General features: G+C 36.8%; 1 protein-coding gene across 1 annotated transcript; it reads right to left on the reverse strand.

The window, feature by feature from the left end:
* Window positions 1-2,259: 2,259 nt before the first annotated feature.
* On the reverse strand, window positions 2,260-21,528 carry LOC126832116 (histone-lysine N-methyltransferase EZH2). Its single transcript, XM_056103395.1, has 18 exons — window positions 21,382-21,528; window positions 19,166-19,404; window positions 18,225-18,356; window positions 17,510-17,626; window positions 16,562-16,778; window positions 14,805-14,916; window positions 13,704-13,867; window positions 12,789-12,892; window positions 11,791-11,962; window positions 9,627-9,775; window positions 8,854-8,948; window positions 8,010-8,176; window positions 7,379-7,492; window positions 6,794-6,855; window positions 5,917-6,012; window positions 5,031-5,112; window positions 3,812-3,977; window positions 2,260-2,859 (listed from the first exon to the last, which is right to left on the reverse strand). Exons 2-18 carry the CDS (start codon window positions 19,349-19,351, stop codon window positions 2,799-2,801), a joined length of 2,196 nt encoding a protein of 731 aa, XP_055959370.1. The 5' UTR covers window positions 19,352-19,404; window positions 21,382-21,528; the 3' UTR covers window positions 2,260-2,798.
* Between the last annotated feature and the right edge of the window lie 1,762 nt (window positions 21,529-23,290).

Raw genomic sequence — 23,290 nt, forward strand, 5'->3', positions numbered from 1 at the left:
TAATATGACTGGAATTTTCAGCATCTCCCCTTTACATTATCTAGTTTTTAACTATTATTTATAGTGAGAACTGCCAGCTCTTTATCAGGGCATTTAAATGTTTGGAACTTTTACTATGGCAGTAGCTTAGGACAAATACCAGTTTATTAATGTTTGAAGTTCGTCGGATAAGAGGGGGTTGAATGGCCAAATGGTTAGGTCTGTCATTGAGTCAACTGGTGTGGTTTCGAATCCCCGGTTGTACGTGACAAGGAGTAGGGTCGCCTGTCCAACCTCGTGGTTTTCTCCGGGTCCTCCAGTGTCAGCCCACTGCTAAAGACCCAATGCGGAAGTGAATTATTTACATAAAATTGAACCATATGTTAGTCCCTAAATGACCTATTTTGTGTCAAGTGTATGTTAAACCCCATTTCTCTCCCTGTAATCTTAGCTTGACAAGATAAAATTATTTTAAGTTTATTTGAACTAGGATGAAGGAAGATTTGATGAAACAAACGAGATTGATAATGAGAGAACTGAGAATTTTTTCAGTCGAGCCATCGAAGAGAGTAGAAGGTGAGTGAATACACTGCGTTAAATTACCTAAAATGAGCAATATTTGAATAATTCAGGTTCTGCCATTAATTGTAATGCTTCTCTTTTGCTCTACTAACACAGAAAGTAATGAAATGGGGTTTAACAACAGCCTAATTTCCTGCACTATTAGTCATTGTCAACAGCAGCAAAGCTAATAAAGATGGGCATACGCCAAGCAGTGTGCCAAGAGGGAAATATTGCCTGAACAGGGGCGCTAGGGCCTACTATAATTTCATATTCCAACTGTCAAGGGTACTCCTTTGTGCAGGCCAATGTGCATACAGGGTCTAGGTTTTTGCCCCATCTAAACGACTAGACCAGTGATTCTCAACCAGTGTGCCGCAAAATTTTGAACAGCACATTAAGAAAATGCGATAAGCCACTTGATCCCAACGGAGTATTCACAGGTGTCTACTGGTACGTTCATAGCTGTGTTTTCCCTTATTTAGTTTAAGTCATTCTATGTGTCTTTGACTAGTCTGTGTCTACGGTTGTATGTTTTTATTTTGCAAAATTCAGATATTTTTCATATATATTTAGTGAGGTGTACCGCTATTTTGTCATATGTTCCAAGGTGTGCCGTTGCCAAAAAAAGGTTGAGAACCACTGGATTAGACACTGACGAGGAAAATCCAAGATTGACTTGAGAACTCCAAGTCAGAAAACCAGTGTTTGAATCACTGAGCCACAATTTGTTTCATAAGTTTTGATTGGTTTATCCTAATTTTCAGAATGAATAAAGAAATTAACAAGTCTAAAGCCAAATCTGAAAAACTACATAATGAATTTGGTACAGAGAGAATGACATCATGGAGAATGGAGCATGCTGCTGAAGTTTTACTTCCTGCAGAGGCAGAGCAAGTTGAACTTTCACAAAATTTATAATAAAAACCACTCGTGCAACGTACGTAGACAGATGGATCGATGGGTGACTCTGTGGCTGATCTGATGGTGTACGATAATAACTCAAAATATTTAACGATAAATTTGACTAATTACAATGAATGCAGCATGAAATCATCTTTATGAATGTGTGTCTTCATTTGCATACTCTGCCATTAATATGAAAATACAAGATTGTGAAAGATTTCTTCTTTAAATGGTTCATTTTAAGGACATATGTGTTAGTCAGAAATTCTGGTCTCTGGCTCATTCATTTCCAACCTGGATTATATATCCCCTTCATCATACATTACATTTATTAAAGGAAAAGGCTTAAAAATGTAAAGGTTGATGTAAGAGCGGACAGTACTCGCTGTAATAGTCCAAAAATAGATAATGAAAATTGAATATGTTAAAAATGTCAATCAAATTACTTTAATCTGAATGAAGTTATCAATCTTTGAGGTTTTGACAAGAATAGCTTAGTATTGATTGCCATGGCTACAATAATAAGCAAAGCGTCTATCTAAAAAGAAGATTTTCTAGTTTAAACTGATGAAATGGTGCAGATGGTCTAACCCACTTAATATCCAAGCCATCTGGTGGTCTAGCTAGTTGATTATGGGCTTGTCATGTGAATAAATAAGATATAAAACATTTTGGAGTGCTTCAAGTCCCTGCTTGCTTCTTCAAAAACACTGCAAATGTACAAACTGAAAGTTTGTCCTACCTGGTTAAAAGAAAACCATCTGAAAATCAGCTAAATAATTCCAATCCGAATAAAAGAAAACAACATACAAATTAGAAAAATTTGTTCATTTTATTTTTAGTTCACTTACATTATTATAACAAGGCAGGGTTTGAGATACAACTATTTAAAATGATGAAAATAATTCATAACATGAAACTGTCATATAAAGATACCCTACAACTTGAGTATCGTTTAGTTATGTTGTTTTAGTAGGAGTTTCTGTATTTAATGTTTAGTTTCAAACCATTGTTGGCTAATTGTTCAAATTCATTGAAAATCCTCAAAAAGTATTGTGTTCCTACTTTCCTATAGAAACTCTCACTAAAACAGCACAATTACATGATCCCCATGCAAGTTGTAGTGATATTTCCAACAACACAGATTTTATAAATCTCTGATCTGTGTTTAGGATTGTGAATAAATAATGGACGATGGGAATAGTACTGAGGTTGACAATGGTATAAACAGGAATAATGTAAATATTTGAATTGATAGCCATGGTTAACAGTTTAGACATTTTGTCTGATCGAAGACGGATGAAGATGATAATGTGATGAGTTGGATGATTGACAACAAGTCATAGTTTCTACTATGGGATATCTGCATCTCTTTCTATTCCCACAAACCGCAGCTGTTCTGTCGGTCCATATCTGAAAATAGATTTTATAAAAATAATATATATTACATATTAACCATTTCATCCTTTTATTACCTAAAAATTATAAATTCTGTATGTAACCAGTAGTGCTGGGTAATGCAACTGCAGTCAAGATACGATACGTAATGCTATTCAGGTACTACAAGTAATATTTATAGCACGACTTTCATGAGTTAACAGGTTTAACCAGAGGCCGTAGGCTGAGGTGTTAAACCTGTTAATGAATGAAGCGTGCTATAAATGACTTGTAACATTGACACCTGCTCAACATTCTTGTTGTTATTGCACAGAAAACCAACCCCAATTCTCTATATGATTTCTACTAAAACTAGTGTAAACCAGCAAAAGAGTGCAATAACATTGAACATGTCTAGTTATTGCAAGGTTAAGCTCCAGCTAGTCTACTAGAGGGAAAGCAATCTGCTTATTCCTCGAAAAGAACAAAGGAAGATTTCCCGTCCATGTTACAATATGATTTGTATCGCGATTTATAACCAGGTCAACATTTACGAAGAAAATGACAGGATAAATGAATAATATATATTTTTTATGGCGAGAATTTTTAGTCCTGCCAAAGTCAAAGAAATAAAAAAAGTCTTATAGCACGATATTCATATGGGATGAAAATAAAGACGGTGTTTAATGAAGCGTGACAGGTTAATTACTGAGGCAACAAAAAAAAAAGAATCATAAAAAAAAAACATTCAGAGGCTTGTGATTCAATATGCGAATCATGAGAAGGCGAATTGTGATACATTACTTAAATGATACCTGGGTATTCCATTTGAATTCAATAAAAGAATCGACTGAGTGCCACTGTCTGGGCAAAATGTCACTCTTAGCATGACTGTTTTCATTAGCCAAGAAAAATAGGGTGTTAAAACCCATTTAATTTCTTTTTGTCCCACCCTAACGACTAGACAGAAATAATTAAGAAGAAATACCTGTAATCAAAGAATAATTCCTCTCCTGACTGTATCGATCGTTTAGCAAATATACCAATTCTATGATCACCATTTACCATCATCACCTTGGCATAACAATTAGGATTTATAGAATGGTTGGCAAAACGGATTTTATTTCCTTTTCTAGTAGCATCAACTACAAAATCTGATAAAAACAAAAATTTATTATTATTACACATTTAGAGAGAGAGAGATGAGAGAGAGAGAGAGGAGGGAGAGAGAGAGAGTTAACCTCCACTCCACACAGGAGAGAGAGGGGAAAGAGAGAGCGAGAGAGTTAACCTCCACTCGGTCATTTTGGGACTAACATATTGTTTAATTTTTATCAATAATTCGCTTGCATGGTAGGGGTCTTTAGCTGTGGGAGGAAACCCACATGGTTGGACAGGCAGGCCTTAGACCATTTGCCCATCCCCCTACTGAGTAAACAGAGTTAATCCTGAGATAAGATGAGGCCCCAAGTTCACAAAACTTTCTCAGACTTAAGTTAAGAATTTACTCAAAATTATTCTCATAATTCTAACGCCCTGATAAAAACTACATGTATGTACAAAGTTTTGTGTTTCTGGATCAAAAATATTTCTCATAAACAGAGAGAGAGAGAGAGAGAGAAATGAGGTTAAACGTCCACTCGACACAAACCAGGTCATTTCTGGACTAACATATGTTTTAATTTTATTACAATAATTCGCTTGCACATAGGGGTCTTTAGCATTGGGGGGAAACCGGAGGACCCGGAGAAAACCATCGAGGTTGGACAAGCGACCCTACTCCTTGTCACGTACAACCGCAGATTCGAAACCACACCAGTTGACTCAATGACAGGCTTTATGATACAGCACGCACGTGCTAACCATTCGGCCATCCAACCCCCCTCTCGTAAACAGTGATTGGAAGTTGAGTAAATTCTTTATTTAAGGCTGAGAATGCTTGTGAAACAGACACAAAGATAACTAACCGACATTATTTAACGATTTTAGTCGAAAACACTAGATATACTTTATGAATTTTGAACCGTGTTTAAATTACTTTGAGTATTGAAAATGTTTATTTGGTCTTTGCACGCATGAAAGATGTGAAACTGGTTAGAACCACATAACAAAATAGTACACTCATTTTTGATGGCGGCCATTCACAGCAGAGATCTATTCCCCAAGTTAATAGTTATCTGTTGTGTACAAAATGCTAGAATACGTACCATTATTTAAGTTGAATAAGAAACTACACATATATTTATCATAAACTTTCCCTCTTCTATCCGCTTCATCTTGAGAAATTATCTACAACATTAGAAATACAGAAAATGCTTAAAACTAACAAAGAAATGAAATGAAATTGGGTTTAACATCCTACTTTTCTGCTTCGACTGGGCTAATGAAGATCGGCATATGCCAAACGGTGTGCATTGAGGGAAATTTTGCCCTGACAGCGGCACTACGGCCTACTCTTAAATTGCAACTGCCAAGGTTTCTTTAATGTGCACACCAATGTATACACAGAACCTTGTTTTTTTGTTGTCCCATTCGAACAACTATACGTTGTCAGGCCATCTTTTCTGCACCATTGACAAGGGGGACACTGTTTTGATCATGTTTTTCATGTTTAAAACATACATACATTTAGTTTTTATACGCAATTTTATGGAATACACAGGGTACAATTGTATGGAATATACAGGAGACACAATTCTATGGAATACACAGGACACAATTTTATGGAATACACAGGACACAATTCTATGGAACACAATTACTGGAACACAATCAACTAGGATTTTCTAATCTTTAGCAAGCAAATATTGCTCAGTAATAAACAGAGAGAGGTTTAATGTCCACTGGTCATTTAGGGATTAACACTTGGTTCACTTTTTTTTTCAGCTGTGGGAGAAAACCAGAGAAAACCTACAAGGTTGGACAGGCGCCTCTAGTCCTTGTCACACACAAGCGGGGAATCAAAACCATGCCACTTAACTCAATGCCACCCCCCCTCCTCCTTTTATTACATAGAATTGTGTCCTGTGTATTTCTAGTTTAATTTCTAAATACCATGGTTACAAATTATTTATATATCATAAAATTCATTACCTCTCCACAATATTCCGATATAAACTCATTTTTCTCTGCAGGTTCTTTTAAAAATATTCCCCAACCAGCAACATCCGATGGAGCCAGTAATAAATGCTACAAAATTTAAACATATATATTATTAATTAAAACCTAATCAATTAAATATAACCCATATATTATTAGACATAGTAGAAGAATGGACAATTGGTTTTATACAAGATCTCACCAATAAACTTGTTTCATGATTTTTTTTTCTAGATCTGACAATGCAAGATAGTGGAAATTGTTCAATCTGGCATGTCTGTAACAAGGATCTAAAAATATCTGTTTTTAATTCTCAAGCGGGGAATCGATTATCACTGTTCAATCTGATTACAGTACAGATCTATATTTTTTTATTCTTTTTCCTTTCAATGGCCAACACTACAAGAAGATCTGACCGGCTGTAGTGGAAGGTCGTGTCAGAGGTCATACATGCGGCTTTTGACCCCATGACATCAGACATTTGATTAACCAATCAGCGTTGATGTTTCTGTTACCCACAGTTCTGTGCACCACATGCCAAAAACTAGCCGTAACAGACCGTTTCATTGGCTAATCCCTCACATTATCCAGAACCTGGGTTATAAGTTATATAACAACTCTTCCAGATCCTAGTGTAGTAAAGACAAGTAAAACGAAATTTTGATCTTTAAAAAACGAAACGAAATAGGATCTGTGTTCTAATCAGATTATCACTGTTGATCTTGTTGCTGTCATGTATGGTTTCATGATTTGTTGTTATTTTTCTGTAATTATCTGCCTCCCATATTTATATTACGTTTAGAAAATACTATTCGATACCTCGCCCAAATAAATAAGTAGCTGTTTTTCCATCACTTCTTGCTGTACTTACCTTTCCCTGACTTCTCTGTACACTGACGTTTTTACATGATATTTTGGGGGTATCAAATTGATCTGAAGAATTTGAAAGGACATACATTTGACAAAAAAGAGATGGGGTTTAACTTCCACTCGACACAAACTAGGTCATTTTGGGACTAACATATGATTCATTTTTATTTCAATAATTCATAGGGGTCTGTAGAGGTTTGTCATGTACAACCAGCGATACGAAACCACGCCAGTTGACTCAGTGACAGAGCTTATGATACATTGCGCACACGCTAACCATTCAGCCATAACACCCCCCCACCCCCGCCCTCTCGCCATCTGACAAAAACGTTAAGGGGAAGGCCTACACAGGTCATTATTCTGACCAGAAAGCTGCGGGGCACTCAATTGTTGAAGCTGCTAATCTTCACCTGCATTTAATCAGATGTTATCTTATTTTTTACCAAATTGAATTCACACGAAAATTACAAAAACATTTTCCTGGCCTAATTAACTGCTCACTAAAATTATGTCATCTTGTTTTTTTTGGGGGTGTCCCATCGGAACAACTAGAAATTTAAATAGAACTATATTAATTTCTTCTTACCTGCTCCACATGTTTGACAAAGGTCTGGATCACATTCTCTAACAGCTAGAAAACATGGACACTGTTTGGTATTACATTGTGCTTTACATCGACAACCTGGAAATCGATTCTGACCTGCAATATATGAAATAAAATGGGGTTTAAATGTCCTACTGTTCTACTCCGACTGGGTTAATGAACATGGGCATATGCCATACAGTGTCCTATGATGGAAATTTTGTCCGGACAGCTGCACAACAACCTAAAAATCGATCCTGACCTGCAATACATGAAATGAAATGGGGTTTAACATCCTACTGTTGTGCTCTGACTGGGCTAATGAAGACAGGCATATGCCATACAGTGTGCTATGAGGGAAATTTTGCCCGGACACCCTCGCTCTGGTCTACTCTTTTATCAAAAGTCAAGCTGCCAAGGGATATTTTACATGCACAGGACCTCAGTTTTTCATCGCATCTGTTGTTCCTTGTCAGGCCCTTCGTCCTGCACAACTGACAAAGGGGAAACATGCTGGAATATCTTGCTAAACTTTCTCGGTTAAGGGATTGGATGGAACATGGTACATCCAGGTCAGCGAACCAATTTCCTACTCACTGAGCCACCTTGGCTCCTGTAAACGAGATAAACTTACAGTCACTGCTACACTGACAGAATTTTTCACAGAAGTTTTGTGCCATGATACATGGACATGATTCGTCACATCTCTGTCCGGGGTGGTCACATGGTGTGTAATTATACACAGGATTCGGGGAGCCATCTTTCTTCAACTGGATTTTACGACAGTGCATTGACCATAATCTAAAATGGATTAAAAAAAAAAGTGTTGAATACTTCTCGGTTGACTGATTAGCCAGGTAATGTAACATACATCCACATTTCCATCTGAGCGTATAAAAGTCTATACCATTGTAATTTTAAGTTGATTTTAGTCAATTTGAAATGTTTAATGTTTACTCAACACAAACTAGGTCATTTTGGGACTAACATAGTTTAGTTTTATTTCAATAATTCCCTTGCGCATAGGGATCTTTAGTCGTAGGAGGAAGCTGGAGAACCTGGAGAAAAACCATGAGGTTGGACAGGTGACCCTTCTTGTCATGTAAAAGAGGGAAATCGAAATGTCACTTGACTCAACACAAACTAGCTCATTTCGGGACTAACATATGGTTCAGTTTTATTTTAATAATTCGCTTGCTCGTTGGGATCTTTAGCAGTAGGAGGAAACCGGGGAACCCGGTGAAAACCCACTAGGTTGGACAGGCGACCCTACTTCTTGTCATGTAAAAGCGGGGAATCTAAACAACACCACTTGACTCAATGACCGACCTTATTTTTTGGAGTTGCTTGCCTTGTATGGATATATACTGACTTCAAGGTTTATTCATATATAACATGTTTTAAAACACCTACAGGCATAACTTAATCTAGTATAATGTGAATAAATCTAGTGAGCATGTCTCCTGATCTGTTCTTACTTTTGTTTCTTCTTCTTCTTTCGTGGTGGAGTTTGTATTCTTTCTTCATTAAAATCTGGCATGTGAGCTTCTTCCTTTATAGCAAATTCATACACCTTCAAAAAATAAATTGATAAACCATAAACATTCAAATAATAGCAAATTCATAAATGTTTAAATAAAGGCAAATTCATAAACCTTCAAATTATAGCAAATTCATAAACCTTCAAATTATAGCAAATTCATAAACATTCAAATAATAGCAAATTTGTGAACGTTCAAATAACAGCAAATTCATAGTATAGACCTTCAAATAACAGCAAATTCATTAGTTTTCAAATAACAGCAAATCAATAACCCTTCAAATAATAGCAAATTGATAAACCTTCAAATAATAGCAAAATTCACAAACTTTCAAAAAACAGAAAATTCATAAAACTTCAAATAAAAACAGCAAATTCATAAATAATAACCTTCAAATAATTGCAGATTCTTAAATGTTCAAATAATAGCAATTCATAAACCTTCTAATAATAACAAATTCATAAACCTTCAAATAATAGCCAATTCATAAACGTTCAAAAAACAGAAAAATTATGAATTTTGAAATAATAACAAATTCATAAATAGTAAAAAACCTAGAAACAAACAAATCTGCAAACAAATCTAAATCGTGACAGAATTTTGATACAGTACCTCTACAAGTCAAATAAACGGACATTGGTGACAACATTATTCTACCACACGAAATTTGGGATTATAAATAGAGAATTAATAGCATCGAGCAAACTCACCTGCTTGCATTCCTTTGTGCCGATTATTTTAGAAATAGCACAATAATTATTACGATACATATCGTGTAAAACTCGGAACAGCGACTCCTCGGCACCGTTCCATACAGGATCAGCTGGCTGCTTCCTCACAGGAAATTTTATTTCAACATCTACAATAGACATTTTAAAAAAAATATATATACTTTTTGCAAAGTTAAAATATCAAGAGAAAGATTGTAAATGGACAAGGGAGGCATACAGGATCAAATGGCTGCTTCCTCACCCGACAGTGTTGGATTAACCATAAGGCAAATAAGGCACGTGCCTTAGGGCCAGCCAAAGATCCAGGTCACAAAATAATAAAGTAAAACTTTTTTGATAATTATCAGGTGGAGACAAAAATGCTTGCCTTTATTTTTGATGTAAATAAATTGCATCCTTCTTCATCTACGCGTTTGTCGTAATCTAGCTAGGCAGTGAATGGGAATATGTAGGCTACTTATAGTAAATACAGTACTGTCAATGTTCTGAATTTGTTTGTAATAAATTTTCTGTTGCTAAATTTAACTTAATTCCTTTTGTCAATGAGCCCAACATATCTGTATTTTCAGGCCACCTATCAAAATGTGCCTTAGGGCCAGCAGAGCCTTAATCCAGCACTGACACCCGAAATATTATTTCAACATCAAAATAGACATTTTAAAAAATATACTTCTTATAAAGTTAAAAAATTAAGAGAAAGATTTTCAACAGACAAGGGAGACATACACAATCAGCTACAATAGGCATCTAAAACAAGTATGCTTCCTGTAAAGTTAAATAATGGTTTATCAGATTTTCAAATAAGGGAGACAACTCTGTACATTGGCAAATTGCAGGTTTTGGAGTCACTATATCAAACATTTTAAATTTTTTTTTTTTTTTTTCTTTAACAACTTAAAAATAAAATTGAAATCAAATATCTCCTACAATTAAGTCTTTAAGCAAAATATCTTAAAATTAAATCTTTAAGCAAAAGTACTTATGCTTTCATTATTCTTGGGATAATCCGACAGTTCATTGGTCAGTGACTTCATGATTAAAGAACTGCTGATTGTTTATTTTATAAGAAATCATTTAATTTTTTAAATCATAATATGAACAAACTATCACAGTATGATTGATTAGATATAGTTTTTTGTTGTTTGTTATAAATTAATTTATAACATTAAAATATCAGTGAACTTTAACCAGAGTTGGACCAAGTAGCAGATTCATACTGTTGGTTAACAGTGCTTCTCTAATTATTGCAATTCTTGTGACACTGCAGAAGAAGAAGCAAGATGTCTGAAGAGAGTTGTCACACAATTTTTACAGGCTTGCCATACTGACATGCAAGCTTAAATAAACAATAATTAATGGTGGTTTTCTGCACTGACTACCAGTACTCCTTGAGTTACTTGCTACACTATTTACAAGATATTTTGATCAGGTGCAGACAGAATTTTTTCAACACTAAAATGTTATTCCCTGTACTTTGTAATTGTATTCCATAGAATTGTGATCTGTTTATTTAACCCTGGTGTTTAGGCCTGGGAGGTTTTGGTCTAGAAAGTTCATCAACATTTTCCAACATGGTTTCATCTTGTCAGTGGTGCAGGGTGGAGGGCCTGGCAAGGACAGTTGTCTAGTAATTCGGAAGGGTGAAAAAATGAGGTCCTACGTACATGCTGGAGTGCACTTAAAAGACCCCTTTGCAGTTGGAATTCAATATAAAAAATTGTGTGACAACTCTCTTCAGACATCTTGCTTGATTGGTGGAATTTGTGTATAATAATTGTTTTGAATTTAAGGAATTTCTGTCTCTGATAGCGCTATGTGTCACTACAACTCGGGTATCATGTAGTTGTGCTATTTTAGTGGGAGAAGACGAGAAAGTCAAGAGGAGTAGTTTTGATTGCCTGCTTGCACATGACAAAAGGTAAGGTCACCTGTCCAACCTCGTGGGTTTCCTCCCACAGCTTAAGAAATAAAATTGAACCATATGTTAGTCCCGAAATGACCTAGTTTGTGTCGAGTGGACGTTAAACCCCAATCTCCCTCTCATTTCATTTTTTGGTTAGTGAGCCAGTGCCTTAAGCACAGAGCCAGGCCTTCCCCTCCCCCTCCCCCAAAGAGAATAAAAAAAATGACATGGAGAACATACCAACAGCATCGTTACTTTTTTCGCTATCTTCACCACTACTAACACAACCATTTGTTTTACGTTTTCTACCATACCTCCCACCAGATGATGCTTTCGTAGATTCGTTACTATCTTCGGCGTCGTCCACTTTGTTCTTCTCCTCCATAGCCTCTTTTTGATTCTTTTGCTGCTGCTGAAATATCCATGTCAGGAATTGTTTAACATTGTGTCATATTTTGTATTTTATCGGCATTCCTCGATAAATTTCCTTAATTTCTTACATGTTTGTTTTAGTACTACGAGATTGTGTAGGCCAGGGGTGTGAAACAGGCAGCCCTCAGGCCAGATCTGGCCCACCAAGGGTGTAAATGTAGCCCGTGGAACAAATTTCAACTAACTGATGTGTCAATAATTCTTAGAAACTAGTGGTGGAAATCATTTATTATTGTTTTCTAGTTTCAGTAAAACTCTGACGTCTGTACTGTATGTCATAGATATCTAAGTTGTATGTAATACAAGAAAATGTTGTGTTCAATATTATATCCTGGCAATTTGGAAACCTGTCAAAAACGTTTGGCTTTGTTTTTAGAATTCAGTAAAGTTCAAGGACGTTTGACTTTATCTCCGACCCACTTGATGTAAAATTTTAGATCATGTGACCCCTGAATTGAAATAAGTTCGACACCCCTGGTGAACGCTGAAGGGCTAACCGACTTGGGTGTTACAATTTGTACCAGCTAATTGTGTAGGCGGAACTGATTTTAAACACTTGTAAATTGGACGTTCATTATCAAAATTGAATGATCAGCTATAAACGACACAAGTACAAATTCAATGATTTTTGGTGATTTTAAAAGATTTTTACGAATTTTCAACTAACGTTTTGACATTGAATGAAATTAAAACTAAATGTACAAGATTAAATGATACTTGGCAGCTGTTGTCAATGGCAATTATTCTGCCGGCAGTTGTCCTCGCTGGCAGTATATATACTAGATCCTAGAAAGAATGTATTTCACCTGAACATCAACCATATGTAGAAAACATTCCACACCACACGGCTCATTCTCCTGTTTTTTATCAGACATTTTTCTCGTTAGCATGCTTGGTGTTGGATGATACGCTGAAAAATAAAGCTCCAGAATATTAAAATTTGAACTCTATATGTGGCGAGTAGGGATCCCAATAGTGACAAAGAACTTTTGCGATGGATGGCTCAACAATAAGACTTAGATCAAAAGTGTCTCCACCCTCTTTGCCTACATTTAACAAATCTTTAAAAATTATCTAGGAACTGTGTAATAGCCTCTACAACATAAATTATGGAGGTCCACATTTTGGAAATGTTTCGAAACTCTCCTCTACATGCCTGTAATAGTAAGTGCAGGAGGACCGCACTGCACGCAACGCAAAATGGACAAGACAAACCTTTAGACATGATAAACTACAGACATTGCAAGAAATAAACAACAAATATCAGATACAGTGAATGGATCCAGGGTCCAGCCGTAAGTTTCCACTACAAGTAATACTATATGCTGCATCAAGCAGATTTAGCTGTTAAATAACGCATCTCTAAATACAGAAACTCCCCACTAAAACAGGGGATTTGGTGTGTCTAGTGGTTTCCATTCTCCACTTGTAGGTGACAAGGAGTAGGGTCGCCTGTCCAACCTCGTGGATTTTCTCTGGTCCTATGGGTTCTTCCCAGTCTAGGTGTAAATGAATTATTGAAATATAATTGATCCAACTGTGTGTTAGTTCTGAAATGAGATAATTTGTGTTTTCTCTCTCTCGCCACTAAAACAGCACAACTAATGTACATGATAGCTGAGTTGTAGTGACACATAGCACTTGTATCACTATCAGAGACAAGAATTCCTCAAATTCAAAATAATGACAGACCATGTGAAATCATGCACATGCCTACTTACGATGAAGGAAACAGTCGTATTTAAAACATCTTCTACAGAAGAGAGTATGAAACGAGTGTAAGGTCTGTTCTCGGGGTACTGACTTGGCGTTTGGTCCATCTATATTAGGCGTACATTCTGGAGGTAGAATATTTGGATCGCTAATTTCATTTAGTTCTCGATATCTGAAAACAAAAGCAAAAAATATTTTTATTCATATTGGTTTAATGTTGTGGTTCAAATTGTTTGAAACAATGTTTTTTGTGGACTGTTCATTCATGACCACCCTTATAATGGGTATTCTTTCACAAATTGGAGTCTGTTTCTTGACTAAAACTTCTACCCAATTACTCTCCTGGTTAAAATTCCTTTCTGAGAAATGTAGCATAATTTCAACCTAATAGACAGTGAATTCTATCACTGTGCAAAAAGATACAATCTTTACCAAGGTATGATAAATTGAAAGACGAAACAAAATACAATGAACCGAAATGAAATGGGGTTTGATGTCTTACTGTTCTGCACTGGACTAATAAAGATGGACATACATGTGAGCTATGAGTGTAATTCTGGCCGTATAGCTGCGCTATGGCTACCCTTATATTGAATTCCAACTGTCAAGTTTTTTCTTACACGCACGCCAATGTGTACACAGGAACTTGGTTTTCCATCCCATCCAAATGGCTTTATTGCCCCTTGTCAGACTCTCTTTCCTGCACCATTGACACGAGGAACAACGCATGCCGGCCAAAAGCGGGATGCAACACGCGACCTTCAGGCTAGCGAGCCAAAATCTTACCCACCTAGGCACCATGGCTCCCCCTTACAATAAGAAAATATGTGCGCTGCTCCCACAAAACCAATCTCTTGATCATTCTTATAAAAATAGAGCTGGCAGCATATTTGAATAGTCCACAGCCTAAGCTTTCCAACAAAGCAACTCTTTTTAAATTTGTTGTATCATCTGGAGTTCGAATCATTCACAGCAACAAGAAGGCATACAGTTTATGCTTTTGTGCCCATAGTACAAAATGAAGTTGTACGACAAACGCCTGGTTTCGTTGGAGCGGGTCACATATCATAAATCATGCACAAGGGAAAAAGAGTACTACAATAGCTTACTTTTCTTTCAATTCTTCCGGGCTTCCTTTTTCTGGACATAATTCGGAAATAGATTCAAATATAACGTCTTGTACACAATTATCTTTTGGCAGAGGTATCAATTTATCATCATCTAAAAAACCCACAAAAACATATCAAATATCACTGTAATCTTGTGTATGTAGTACGTTCGACATGCCTTGGACAATTACTCATCAAATGAGTGGAGTTGAGTAATTAACACTTAACCCAGGTATTGTTTAACTTTGTGTATTTAGCACTAATTTCTTTCCCATTCATTAAATATCGAATCTTTAATTAAAATGTTTGTAAAAATCGTTTAAAATCATCTAATTTGTACTTGTGTCCAGTTTAAAGCTGACCATGCAATTTTGATGAGTATCCAATTTACAAGTGTTTGATTTCTCAATCACTGTTAAAAAATAAACAACCCAATTGATTATTGATGTATAATGATTAATTTTTTTAACAGTGATCCAGAAATTTAATACTTGTAAATTGGACAATCATTATCAAAATTAGACAGTCAGCTCTAAACTGGACACAAGTACAAATTAGATAATTTTTGGTGATTTTAAACGATTTTTACAAATTTTCAAACAAATATTTGATATTGAATGAATGTGAAAGAAATTAGTGCTAAATACACAAAATTAAACAATACCTGGGTTACAGTGTAATTAGTTTGCTAATTACTCAACACTGGTAGAGAAAGTAAACAGTTGTAAACCCAACACTTAAGGCCCGGTCCCAGTTGCCGATGGACACAAAACGTATGCAAAAAGGACACAGTGGACGAGCAAACTTTTGGGGATGACTCCATCTGTTTTCATCCGCTTCAGAAATGGACAAAATTGACGAAAATTTGCGAAAACTGAACGGAAAAAAACGAACGTGGGAAGTATGTAGCAGGGATGTTAAATGGATGTTCATCGGAAGTCTAGCAGATGAAAGCGGATGTATAGACATTCCATGTACCTTATCTTTCCTCCCTCTTTCCGTTTTCAGCTGGAGAAGATGTCAGTAGCGAGGATGCCCAGAGGATGCAGAGAGGATACAGTGGACGTTTAACGGATGATAACGGACATGGAACGTTTGGTGCTCGTATATGTCGCGCATTTACATCGTACACGGCAGAAAGTTCATCCGTTATAAAAGTTTTGTGCAGCTCAAAACTTTTTGCGGGGATGAAATCAAAGTGAACGGATGCTCGATGGATAGAGCGTATGAAACACGTATGCAATGAGTACACAACCGATGCATGGCGTTTTCAAACGGAGGGCACGTTTTTTCCCCGTTTTACATCCTCTTTGCATCCGTAAGTGCAGTGGGCCTTTATTATCTAATCTAGACGGTCCATTTTAAACTACGCGACAGTAGGAACCCAATATTGTTTGGTGATTTGAACAATTTGCCAACAATGGTTTGACACTAGACATTAAATACAAAAACTCCTGCTAAAACAGCACAACCTGAGTACATGTATTGTGATAGACTTCAATTCAGTGTTAGGCATAACTCTTATGGTTATTCAAGAAGGCGGTTTCAGACCACAATTAAAAATCATGTGTCAACAAAATATTCAAATTCATACTAATAAAAAAAACAGGTGCATCTCGTTATTTTTCATATTTGATGCCCGTTCGGTATTCAAATTTATGTCATTAATGTTCTATTTATTATAACAAAATTCCACGATTGTGGCGATTATGTCATACTCGGTTCATGGTATCCTCATACTGGTTGTTGTTACCTACCGTCTATTTTATAGCCTTGGTCGTCAATATGTGGATAATTAGCATGAAGATTGGTCACAAGTTCCACAAATAAATCATCACTCATAAAATTGGATTGTCTTTCTCCGTGAACTTTTCCTTCGTAATTTTTTAACAATTCTTCAATGAAAGAACAGTCTTTATCAAGAATATCGTCTCCCATATATGGTATGTTGTGTAGAACTGTTTCATCTTCGACCTGATGATACAACAGATTTAAAGATCACAGGTGATAAAATACAGGTGAATGAAATGGGGTTTAACGTCCTACTGTGATACAGGTGATAAAATACAGGTGATAAAATACAGGTGATAAAATACATGTGAATGAAATGGGGTTTAACGTCCTACTGTTCTGCCCCGACCTGGTTAATGAAGACGAGCATACACCATACAGTGTGCTATGGGGGGAATTTTGCTTGGACTGTCAAAGGTTCTTTCACATGCACACCAACGTGGACACCTCGGTTTTGGTCCCATCCAAACTACCAGATATTATTCCTTGCCAGGTCCTGCAACACCAGGATTGAAACCACAGTAGAAAATCCTCCGTTACTTTCTCTGCCAACACTTGGACCGAACGTGGCTCCCCTAATTACAAGTAAAACTTATATTTTCATATATATATTTATGGTGAATAACCTTACGATGTGCATATTCTTCTTCGCAAACAAAACATTTACGAAGGGATCTGTCACACAATAACTTTTCCTTCATTTTTAATGAAGTCTGTATCACTACACGCCCGGGACCGTACAGCGCAGTGGACGATTATGGCTAACCCCAGATCTATTGCGTTTGTTGTTTGTGGTGTCTGTTATGTGTATCATGTCCGTAGGTTTGTCTTGTGTAATTGTCTGTGTGTGGTGCAGTCCTCCTACAGATACTATTGACCACTACAGCTCCTATTGTAGAGAAACAAAACCTTACCATAAAATTTTGATGTAGCGGTGCCCAACAGTACATAGTTGGTATCATCTTTAGTGCATTCATCACTCGTAACGGTACTGTCTGATTCGGCATATTCATCTTGTTTATAACCTCACACTAGAAAATAATACAAGGGCATTAACACTGTAACCAGGGTATCATTTAATCTTGTGTATTTAGCACTAATTTCTTTCACATTCATTCAATATCAAATCTTTGTTTAAAAACTTGTAACGAAACGAAATATAGATCTGTATTTTAATCAGATTGGTCAAATATGAAATGAAATGAAATGAAATGAAATGGGGTTTAACGTCCTACTGTTCTGCTCCTATACTGGGCTAATGAAGACGGGCATACGCCATACAGTGTGCTATGAGGGAAATTTTGCCCGGGCAGCGGCACTATCCCCTGCTCTTATATCGAATTCCAACTGCCAGGGAATTCAATCACGAGACCTCGGTTTTTCGTCTCATTCGAAGTTCTAGACAGCTGTCCTTGTCAGGCCCTCCGTTCTGTACCACTTACAAGGAGAAACCACGTCGGAAAATCTGGATGAACTTTCTTGGCCAATGCCGGGATCGAACACCCGACCTCCAGGCTAGCGAGCCAGCGTCTTAACCACCTGGCCACCGTGGGTCAAATATGGTTTGAAACTAAACAGTAATTACAGAAACTCCTACTTAAACAGCACAACTTTGTACAGAATACAAACCTTTCTGGTGACAGGGATACTACTAAATGTTTCTCGAACTCTAAGAGATTGATTTTGTGGTTGATCGTTTAAGAAAGACGAGAGCTTCTCCAGTTGTTCATCAATATGTTTTCTATTGGCTGTCCATGCTGTCTAAAATACGATAAACAAAAAGTTAAACAAATCGTTATTTTATTGTGTAAAGAAAAAACAACCTTAAATGCAATACAATTTAGCTAGGCCCGGGCCAAACCGGGATTCAGTAATTAGCTTGTGCGTAGGGATCTTTCTTTATGCAGTGGTAGGAAACCCGAAGGAAAGGACCCTGAGAAGAGCCACACGGTAAAGACAGGCTACCCTACTCCTTGTCACATACAAGCTTTTGACCAAAAGCACACACTTTAGACCATTCGGCCATCCGCTTTAATGAAATGGGGTTTAACGTCCTACTGTTCTGCCTTGAAGGGGCAATGAGGCAAATTCTGTTTGGACAGTGGCGCTGTGGCCTACTCTTGGACGTATATCAAATTTCAACTGCTGCAGGGAATAGAAACAACGCCACTTAACTCAATGACAGACCTTGACCTTATGATTTAATGCTCACACCTAGCATTTGGCCATCCTCCTACACCAGAGAGAGAGAGAGAGAGAGAGAGAGAGAGAGGCTTAAGGTCCACCTGACACAAAGTAGGTCATTTTGGGACTAACAGACATTTCAATTTTATTTCAATAAATCTTTTGAGTTGAGGGGTCTTTAGCAACAGGCAACCCTAATCCTTGTCACGTCCAAGCAGGGTAATCGAAACCACGCCACTGGACTCGATGACAGTCCTTGTGATCTAACATGCACGCATCAAACCAATTTGGCCATTGGCATTCCATCCCCCCTAGTCGATTGGACCATCGTATACCACTGAGACATTGTGGCTGCCTTCATCTAATGAAATTAGAATGAAACAAACCTTTACTTCTTCTGATCTTTTAAATCTTCGCAGCTGACGTAATTTCATATATTCTGATCTGACCGTTTTCTTCCAATCAATGACAGGATTATTTTCTTCTTTAATGGTAGATGCCAAGGCAGTGGCAGCGAGAGCAGCAGCTGCTTTCTGAGCAGAACTTCGTAAATTATCTGTGGGTGTAGACATTTTTTTTTTTTTTTCTTGGTAGATCTAACTTATTAATTCTATTTAATCAAATGCTGGAAAAAGAAAAACAGTTTTGTGCTCTAAAAAATTTTAATTTTGGGTCCTATATTTTCTAAAAATTGATTGACTGAGTAATATACATATAGGCCTACTGACGATCAGGATGGATATCAGTTCTTAGTTAATATGTAATCAGATCCCAGTTACACAAAAGTTAAAAATTTACTGAAAATTGTTCGCCTTATTTTAACTAAATACATACTGTATAGTCCTATATAAATTTTTTGGTTGTTTTAATATATCAATAAGAAATTATGTGCAAATTTTTGTGTTTCTGGATCAAAGACATTTCTCAATACTTAAGTCTGAGAATGCTTTGTGAAACTGAAGCCTCATTCTATAGGATGTCACAGTGCCTGGTCATTAGAATGGTATGAAAGACTGATGTCAAGTGTAAACTACACATAAACAAACCCTTGACTGTCAGAATTCAAAATAAGAGTAGGTCGTAGGTCTAGCGAAACTGTTAAGATTTATCTCAATGAGTTTAGTGTTGTGTGTGTGTGGTAGAATAAGTGTATGTATTTAACTCCCGCTTCCTTTAACCTGATGTCGCCGACAATGTTATTTTTAAACTAGATGTAATTAACGGAAATTGCTGAAATTCAATAGAATTCTTTGTTTTACTAATTTAAATGGTGCATATAAATTTCATACAAATCGGTTGATAACTTTTGTCGTTAGAGCGTTCACAAGGTGCAACAAAGTGAAACAAGGGCCATAACTCCAGAAAAATTAACGGAAGTTATTGAAATTAAATAGGCTTCTTCATCTCACTAATGCAAACAACATATATCAATTTCAAAACAATCAGATGATAAATGTAGTCTGTAGAGTGTTCACAAGAAATTGTGGACGATGGATAGACGGACGGACCGACAGATGGACGGACGGGGGCGACTGCAATATACAACCACATTTCCACGTGGGCGTATAAAAATGTATATTCACAAGATGATATGTACCTTGACCTATGTAACTTTTAAGAAAATGTATTTATTCATTATTATTGTGATCTAAGTAATCTGATGGGCATAAACTAAAAATGGAAAGCTTAAAATAGCTAAGTCTCTAAAACTCAATATCATCAAAAGTCTTTCACACTGTTAAAACACAAATTATTTGACAATTTAAATCAACATTAATGTTGCGATCTTGTCGGGAAAAGATAGATTTCTGATATCCAATATAAATATTTAAGACAAAATAAACATTTTACCATTGGTACACGAATCGTGTACCATAATGCGTTTCAGCGTCATTTGTAACAAGGGACAAGAAAGAACAGTTTATATAGAGCGAAGCGCGGTGCTTGAGCAAAGCTCTTTTCCGGTAACACAGGAGCGTAATTGAAAATGTCACCCACAGACTGTTGATTAAAAAAAAATTCAGACAGGAACCGGATACACTGGGGAAAACAGGCAATGCGCATGTCAACTTACCAAATCTCGACCAAACGAGATCACGTAACTAACAAAAATAATTCTACACACCAAATCTCGTCCAAGCGAGATAACGCGCCTCATAGAACTATTTCTATGACGCGTCTAATCAATGACGTCACATATTTTTTTACGTCAATGAAAATAATTCTCACACTTTGTTCTTTTTTTTAAAAAAAAAGTTAATGTATAAAATTTAGATCTAAATAAAAATCAATTTTGAAAAACTAAATTATTTAACATTGTTTGTATCACTCGAGAAAATTAATTATGAAGGTTTTATATTTGACAATAATTAGCTTCGCTCTACTCAGGCATTGCAGGCATTGCCTGTTACATATTATACATTCAGATTACATTATTATTAGATCTATAATATGCGTTGTGATAATTCATTTCTTCAAATTCTTGTCAATATCTCCACTCTCCAGGTCCAAAATATTAGCGATTTAGCTTCTTTAATCTATTTCAGTTGGGTGTAAAAGGGAATTATTTTATTGTAAAGAAACAGATATCTAAGAAATTAACCTTTGGACTATTGTGTGGACCAAGTTATCTCTACTGTCAAAATGATAATATCCAGTGTTTGTTGCGAAAAGCGGGAATTTTCTTCAGACAGTCGCCATTGTCCAATTTATTAATGGAACCGGTTTCAGTTTCATTAAAGATTTAGTACAAAACTGAAACCGGTTTAAAATTGGACTTCTTTCGAAAGAAGGTCCAAAAGGTATGGTCACATTCCCAGGCTCGATAGTCGTGAAATTTAAAGGGTTGTTTATATAAATAAATTGAGGTTTGCAAATAATTACAGTATTATCAGCATTAGAACGACATTTCTAATGTTAGAACTTTAAAATATGTTCCTAATGGATAACTCTGTAACTTTTCATACGTATATACATAACGACATTCTAAATGGAGTTACCTCCCATAGTTTAAAAAACAGTAAAATCCTTTTTTTTGCTTTTGATTTTAGAGAAATGAAATGAAATGAAATGGGGTTTAACGTCCTATACTGTTCTGCTCCTAACCTGGGCTAATGAATTAGACGGGCATACGCCATACTGTGCTATGATTATGACTCATGAATGAAATTGTGCCCGGGCAGCGGCACTACGGCCAACTCTTAATCGTCTTATATCGAATTCCAACTGTCAAGGGATCTTTTACGTGCACGCCAATGTGTACACGGGACCTCGGTTTTTCGTCTCACCCGAATGACTAGACAGCTGTTCTTGCACCACTGACAAGGGGGAACCACGCCGGAAAATCTGGATGAATTTTCTCGGCCAATGCAGGGATCGAACACCCGACCCACTTAGCCACCGTGATCCCTATTTTAGTTAAAGAACAAACGTCGCGTGTTGAAGGTAGTCATCTTTTACAGAGATATTAGAATACGTTCGTAATCCTCTGTGAAACAGATTGGGTGGCTTCATACTAGGCCCTATAGTTCATTTTAGGAACTCATCTACAGATCATTATTTGGGGGATATGTTTTTTTTTTATTTTTCAATTTTTAAACTCATTATAAGAAGAAACCACATTACAGGGAAAACTGTCTCGGTCACACATTTCTCATATTTGCATCTAACCAATCTGAGTAAACCACAGATCCTATTTTGTTTCGTATTTTTATAATTAAAATTTTTATTTTATTTGTCTTTACCACACTAAGATACGCAAGATTTGTAATATAACCCGTGTTCTGATTGATGTAAGGGATTACCAGTGAAACGGTCTATTACCTCGAATTCTTGGCGTTCTATGCACGGAACTTTGAGTAAACCATTAGAAACGTAAACGTAATCAATGTCTGACGCCTAGAATCAAAAGCTGCCCGTATGAACCCTGGCGCGACTTTCCACTACAACCGGTCAGATCTTCATGTAGTAGAGGGCCATCGAAAGTATAAAAAAACGAGACGGAATACAGATCTGTATTTTAATCAGATTGGTTTGAAACGTATTGGTTGTATTGGTCGCCTCTGTTTTCGATCCGTATATGTGGCTTGGTGGTAGGAGCACCTTCTCAACGTCATGGGTTTACTTCGGTTTCCTCCAAAAGGAAGACCTCTGCGCTTGCGGTAAGATAATCACACTCGGCGGAAGTGGACGTTAAACGTTAAGAAGAAGAACAACGTAAAAGCTCGTCCCATCCGAACGACTAGACGGCTGTTCTTGTCAGGCCCTCTGTCCTGCTCCACTGACAAGGGGAAACCACGCCGGAAAATCCCGATGGACTTTCTCGGTCAACACTGGGATCGAACTCGCTAACCCCGGGCTGGCGGACCAGCGTCTTACTCACTTAGCCTCCGTGGCTCCAGTAGTAGCAATAGCAACAGCAGCAATAGTAGTAGTAGGTGTATTAACAGATTCCACGGCCCCTTCGGATGGAACGAAACACCGAGGTCCCGTGTTCGCATTGACGTACACGT

The sequence above is a fragment of the Patella vulgata genome, chromosome 9 (genome assembly GCF_932274485.2).
Source record: "Patella vulgata chromosome 9, xgPatVulg1.2, whole genome shotgun sequence".
NCBI lineage: Eukaryota > Metazoa > Mollusca > Gastropoda > Patellidae > Patella > Patella vulgata.

Coding starts and splice junctions, on each gene's coding strand:
- LOC126832116 (XM_056103395.1), bottom strand. CDS start 19,351: ATGTCTACACCCACAGATAATTTACGAAGTTCTGCTCAGAAAGCAGCT. Junction 17,627..18,224: donor GTATCCCTGTCACCAGAAAG/GTTTGTATTCTG, acceptor ATTATTTTCTAG/TGTGAGGTTATAAACAAGAT. Junction 14,917..16,561: donor CCAAGGCTATAAAATAGACG/GTAGGTAACAAC, acceptor TGGGTTTTTTAG/ATGATGATAAATTGATACCT.